Source organism: Poecilia reticulata, linkage group LG5 (assembly GCF_000633615.1).
Source record: "Poecilia reticulata strain Guanapo linkage group LG5, Guppy_female_1.0+MT, whole genome shotgun sequence".
Classification (NCBI taxonomy): domain Eukaryota; kingdom Metazoa; phylum Chordata; class Actinopteri; order Cyprinodontiformes; family Poeciliidae; genus Poecilia; species Poecilia reticulata.
Genome location: NC_024335.1, coordinates 13,151,933 through 13,158,882, shown reverse-complemented (window position 1 = coordinate 13,158,882; position 6,950 = coordinate 13,151,933). Strand labels below are relative to the sequence as shown.

The 6,950-nt window shown below is 39.4% G+C and overlaps 1 protein-coding gene across 1 annotated transcript; it reads left to right on the top strand.

Moving 5' to 3' along the window:
• Positions 1-6: 6 nt before the first annotated feature.
• On the top strand, positions 7-6,386 carry klhdc7a (kelch domain containing 7A). The gene has a single exon (XM_008409117.2). The coding sequence runs from the start codon at positions 3,313-3,315 to the stop codon at positions 5,554-5,556; it is 2,244 nt and encodes a 747-aa protein (XP_008407339.1). The 5' UTR covers positions 7-3,312; the 3' UTR covers positions 5,557-6,386.
• The last annotated feature ends 564 nt before the right edge of the window (positions 6,387-6,950 follow it).

Sequence of the window (6,950 nt, the reverse complement as noted above, 5' to 3'; positions counted from 1 at the left end):
TTTTGAGTGTATTTTGTGTACTACAGTGTAAATACTGAAAAATAATTAAAGAAGTTATATGGGTGACGGTGAGGAATGGGTGCTGAGATTGTTGGAGTTTATGCTTCTCCACCTTTGTTTGTACTTCATTCAACTTTCAGATATAATTCTTGATTGAGAGGAAGGAATGAACATTATTTCTGTTTGTCACTTAGGCTTTTTATAAGAATTTGGCTGTTCTTCTAAGGACAGAGAAAAAAAAACAAAAAAAACATTTGTCTGCTGTTTTGGGGTTGTGGTGCATGTGACTTTTGAAGATTCTTTCTCCTTTTCATGTGTTGCAACTGACAGCACCACAGCTCTTTGTCACTAGCCTGTAACCCAGCTATTTACTTGTGACCTACATTGTGTAAAATGCGTAACTCTTCCCCAGACATTACCAGTACAAGTAGGATCATTTTAGCCGCCATTCCAGGGAGGAGCTCACAAGAGGCAGCTTGTGTAAACAGGGTTGTTGCATTTGTTTCATTTCACCTGTATTAAAATGGAGAGATGATAAAACTCACAAGCCTTGGCTTTACTTACCGTTGAGCAAGAGATTGACATTTTTCTGATACACATGTTGTATTCTATACTTGAAAGGAAATTGCTGATGTCCTGTTGTTAACAATCCTACAAAATTAGACCATGCAAATACATTGTTTTAATTTTTGCTTTCATAGGGGAAAMAAAATCTATGAAAAAATGTTTCCATATTTTTAGAACTGATCTGATGTTTTACTGTATGAAATTCTCATATGTTTTCTTTATGCTTTGCAGGTCATAGTTGACTAATGAATCRCTTAGTGAGACAGGTCTTTTTGTTTGTCGTATTTTCAAAGTTCAATTCTGCTGATTTCTGAAGTTTACGGCTGTGTAGCTCAGGTAACAGGCAGTTTTAAATTGGGGGGGTATTATATGAAATAGATGTTTTTTAGCTTTGTATCATGCTACAATGTTATTCCGCCATTGAAAGCATAATTATATACCCTATATTTATGAATCTTTGAATCTCCTGTATTGGCCATTCAGGGATGCTTACTCATACAAAGCGCCTCCTATTTCTACACGACTCCTCTGTGGAGCTGAAATCTCCGGCCAAACTTCCTCCTCAGAGATCACCCCTCCCCCACGCCTTCCCCACAGAGTTCCACCAGACTAGCAGCAGCAATTAGCAAATACCTGGTGGTGAGTCTGCTGAGTTCATCAGACAAACTACGTCTYGGTCCAACTCTCTTAAGGACAGTAGCAAGTGGCGCAGTGAAGGAGAATTTCTGTGAAGACTTACTGAAGGGGGAGGGTCAGAAAGATCAGGGGCTTCAGACACAGAGGCCAAATATCAAGACGTCAAATTTCTTTGAAGTTATTTTTGATATAAACARCATTTTTTTWTAWATAAATACTRAAGGTAATTTTGGTTCATGCAATAAAATGTGGAAAATAGAAAATGCTGCCCCTTTAGAGCTTTGATTAGTTTTCTTGTTTATTAGTAACGAGTTCACAGTGGATCCTGGTCCATCCACTGTAAACTATTATTGGTTTGTAATTATGTTCAATATGCAATTTTCTGCATTTTTCTTTGCATTTATGACTCACTTTACGTCGAATGAGAGGCGGCTCAATTTCTAAATGCATTAGAATATGCAAATCATCTTGATCCTACTTGGTCATGTTGAATCGCTTTAAAAGTGCATTCTTTTAAAATGAATAATGTGGTTAATCACATTTTTTTATTATGTTTGAAATTTCTTAGTTATATCTAGCATTGATAAACCTAAACTGAGCAGACATTTTTAAATATATGACATATCTTTTCTGAAAAATAGAAAGAAAGATGCTCTATTTAGTCACCTAGCCACTATTTACTGGTGTAGTCAGGGACAGATGGAAACTGTGTGTAAACTTTTAGCTACGGGGTTTTGTCATTATTTGTTTTTCTCAAACTGGTTTGTCAGTAAAGCCATGGCAAAACAACACTCAGTTTAACCACTAACTAGGCCAGGGTACTGCTTCCAAGTTATACTGACCTGCGTAAAAACACCAATTAAAATGCATCTTGTGCTTTCTTTCCTCATGTTGCCATAAACTCATCAACCATAGCAGATGGTGAAAATAAGAAGTGCAAGTGTCTCAACACAAAACGTCTATAGATTTCAATCACATTCTTGTTTTTCTGCTGGGAGCAATAGTGAGGATAAGAAGCTGCTTTCATGGCCTATTTGTGAATTATTCAGAAGTCAACCATGCTCACAGAATCTAGTTTCTTTTTTTGTCATCAGGCTTGACTATCAGATGACCACAGAACCCTTGCAGCTGACAGGACACCTGACACACCCTCTGAAAGAGTCCCTCGTAACGTATCTTTATAATGCTTCACAAAGGGCTGGTGAGATAAAAAACTGTTTTGTTCCTGATTGTAGGCTTGCTCTAGTATGTTATCAGCAACAATAATGGCAGCCTCACAGTGGAGAGTGGCATGTTTCACGTATGACAGAAATACATGTTTGCATCCAGTGGAAATAAATGGCACTGTCAGTTTTCACAATGGAAAATCTTCTGATTGTGTTTCTCATGGCCACCTGACAGCTCTGTTTTTGTATTGCCGTTTATCTTTTTTGTGGCCTACCTTTCTTTCTTTGGGCTTATTTCCAGAAATAGTMATTTAGGAGACTTTGCAGGCACAAGGAAGAACCTTTGCTCTTTGTCATAGCTATGCAAACAGATGTATCCTGGTTATTAACCATTTGCTAGATGCTCCGATCATACCTCTCCACCCCTTATTCAAACTAGACTTTGCTACTGCAGCTCTAAACAAAGTAGGAAGTTAAAGAAATGTTATGCATGATAATGTATTTGATACATTTTTCAGCAAATTATAAGCCAGTCCACTCCTTGACATGTTTGATTTGCTGCAGCATTGCAGCATGGACACAAAAACCTTTTTTTTTAAAGGTATCATTGATCTGAATATGTAAATAGAATTTAAATGGTTTTAAGAAAAACAAGAGTGAGTCAGCAAACCAAATATTTGGATACTCTGTGGATAGTAAAAGAAACAGCATCTACAGGTGGTGTATGAACGTGCCCCGCCTCTCCAGAGCAAGGGATGCAAATAGCTACTCTAAGGCTATCATTTTACACTTGATCCTTTGGGCAAAGAGGCGTAGTCATTGGATCACAGCAGCTCTTTTACAATGGAAACCAGACAGCTTCATACAGCTGAGGCATTTAGACAATAGCTGAAAGGTTCATTCAACCAACGTTTGCTGTCTTATTATTTTTTTTTTTTCAGCTATGCCTATCGCAGACCTTCTCGGAGTCCACTTCGACATGCAGCTGCTGGTGAAACTTAGTTTCTCTGCTGCTGCAGTGCTGCTGGTTTCTTGGGCCTACAGATTCTACAGATCCAGAGACGTGAGGAAAATTAAACCCTGTGGCAAAAAAAACAGAGAGACAGAAAATTCTGCCAGCCACGACTACAAGAGGACACAGCAGCATCTCTGTTTTCAAGACAAGGACGATGATGCCAAGCAAGACTTAGTGACTAATGACTTGGAATTCAACAGCACCAAGGGAATACTTAATAAATCTCATTCACACCAAGTTGAAAAGAGTAAGAGTGTATTTAGTCATTTAAATAATGATCAAAATAAATACACGGGGAAGGAGATGCTTTATCGGGACCAACCAACTGTTTGCCCAAGTAATATTTCAATTGGATCTACTTTGAAGATACATGATCCAACAGATTATGGGATGGCAGCTATTACTGGACGTCGCTCTCCTTGCCGTTTGAAGAAGCTAGATGGTGGCGTGGGTGTGAGCAGAGAGTTGAGACAGGACTTGGAGCACCAGGGGGTCTACTCCAGCTTCCTCTCTAAGGCGGAGATCAAAGTAGAAGATGCCAAAGTAGTACTGGAAGGATCAGGAGACAAGACTGTGAGTGGAAAAATATATGACTATTATGTTGAATCTTCCTCTCACTCAATAACAGATTCAAAATCTTTGCTTGCCCAGTATGAGCGGAACACTGTGTCGAAGAAGAAGTATGGAACAGAGGACACCAGCTTCATTGATGCTCCTGTAAGTCCTATCGTTATGCGTGATTTGGTTCTTCCACAAAGTGATGTTGTGGAAGATTCCTTGCAAGGACGCCTGAGGCACCCTGAAAAGCCTTCACTCCTACGCAAGGAGAGCTATATGTCTGCAGCAGAACAGTCTGAACCTTCCATCCACTTTCAGATTTCAACATACTCAAGCCCAGTGACTCACCATGGGGTCTCAGCAGATAAAGAGACCATCTATCTTCAAAAATCAACAGATAAAGTACGTAATGTGAAGGAGGCGACTGATGTAGAGACTGTCGGAGGTGGTTCATTCTCGGGTCTTCCAGCAGAAATATTCCTCAGCACAGATTTCGAAATTTTGAAAAGTAAACTTAATCTTGGAAACTGTTTAGAGATACTTCATCTTGCCAAGAAAAAGGGGCAAAAATCCATTCAGCAAGCAGCCTTGGAGGTCATGTCAGACAACTACCTACAGGTTCTTCGGGACCCCAACCTTTATGGACGGCTAATGGCTGATGAGCGGGAACGGATTCGGAAGCAGAGAATGAGAGCAAGAAGGTTTGTCATAGTTGCAGATATGGACCCTCAAGACTGTTTCAGAAACACAGCAGCACAGAGAACAACATCAGAACAGAGGAGCACATCCAGTGCAATGTACTTTTATGATGACTACAAAGATGTCTGGCATTCTCTTTGCCCGATCCCTCAGGAGGTCATTTCTAAAGCCTGTGCTATGTGCACAATGGATAACTACTTATTTGTGGCAGTAGGTTGTCAAGGCAGTGACAGAGAAATGACACCCTCAAAGAGAGTGTTTTGCTACAATCCTTTGACATCCATTTGGAAGGAGATCAGTCCTATGAATGAAGCCAGGCCCCGCTGCAAACTGGCAGCACTGGATGGCTACATCTATGCCATCGGAGGGGAGTGTCTCTCCTCTGTGGAGCGCTATGACCCACGACAGGACAGATGGACATTTGTGGCTCCACTGCCTAATGATACCTTTGCTGTTGCACATCATGTGACTGTGGGCAGTGGAGAGCTCTTTGTTTCTGGGGGGACTCTTAGATATATTTTACTTCGCTACAACCCCAAAACCAACACCTGGAGGCCAAGTCTCATAGTAGGCAGYAAAGATAGATCTATAGATATGGTTGCTGTGGGAAGATTTCTCTACAGATTTGACATTAACCCATTGCTGGGAGTCAGTGTGTTCCGCTACCATACGGTGGCACGGCTTTGGTATGAGTGCAGCGCCAAGCGAATGCTGCGCTGCCCGGCCTTCCAGTGTGTCGCAATGGATGGCACAGTTTACTGTCTCAGCCGACACTTCACCATGAGATTTGACGCCGATGAGATCTCTCCTGCTTTTGCAGATGAGGAGTTGAGTGTCCTCTCTGAGGCAAAGGGYTTACTCTTCCCCTTTATCCTTTCACTACCTGATAAGAATCCTCGACAGACAAGTGTGTAAAAAGGACTAAGCTTTTTTTGCTGATAAGATTTGATAGTAACTGAGTACTTGTGCGAGAGAAATTACATTAGCGTAATAACTGACTGGGTGGATTTTATTGTCTTAAAAAAAAAATCACACAAACTGGTAAGCCATTTATTTGAAACATTATTGCTATACTCTCTTCATAAAACTACTGCACATCAGTTTAATAAACAACTTTATTTTGTTTTTTGGACTACAAAGATGTGTTGTTTGCTATGTTCTATCCTTGGCAGTAGATATAAAAGATTAGACTTTTAATGATAGTCAAATTACTATTTGCTTAGATTTACACAGGAATTGCTGCCATGTTAATTGTTTGCTGCTTTGATTTGCCACTTCTTCCTCCCATTCTGGTAGTTTAATGCCATCCCAGATGCCTAACCTCTTTTCAGTAAAAGGTAATTCATAAAAACAATCTAGAGTAAATTAGTTATTCAAATTTGAACACTCAGAGTTTGTGCAATAAACTGATAATTTACCTCTGTGCTCATCTGTGTGAGTCATGAGTATAGCTTATGCAGTGGTCTGGATATAATGCTATTATCTAAAGCTGCTCTTTAAGGAAATGACAGATTGTAAATGGGTATGCCATGAGAATGAATGGTTAGCTTCAAAAACATTTCACATTTTAATCTCTGCAGCATTTACATTTGTGCAGGTATTTGTTAACRCTTTAATAATTCTTTCATGACAAAAAATGCTTTATCAACTCATTGAGTGGAATCATTTTCTTGTAACAGTCGGACATATTTACCCTGTAATCTATTTTTATAAACATCAAATAAAAATACAAATGTATCTCTCACTGTTCATGAACCCACTGTTATTGATTGTCAACAAGAAACCTCTTGATTTTTGTTTTTCTTGAAACAGGTGACAGGAAGATAAGTGTAATCTAAACAATGTATTGTAAACATTATTAACGTACTGAAATTTATTTTGCAATGAAGTTTCTCACAATACAAACTGAAGCTGCACACCTGAAAGATTTGGAGTGATATGCCGCTATAGCGCCATCATGTGGTTCAGAAAGCTAACAATAGTGTGCTTTCATGAATGCGGTTGAAGACTTACCATAACACAAGGACGTAAGGCTCTTGGGACACTTATGGAGTGGTGCAGTAGTATGATTAACCAGGTTACACAGGAAGAAACAAACCTGATCAGGAAGGMAGCAGGAAGTGAAAGCACGTCTCCTTAGAGGCTTCTGATTTACCTCATTACCATCAGATCAATTTTGAACAGTTATTTCGTATTTGTCTTTTTTCATAACTTCCATATATCTGGTGTGATTTAGATACCAGAGATATCTTTTATTTATTCAGTTGTCCTTTTTTCTTCCTGCATTGTGAACACTTGTGCACTTAATC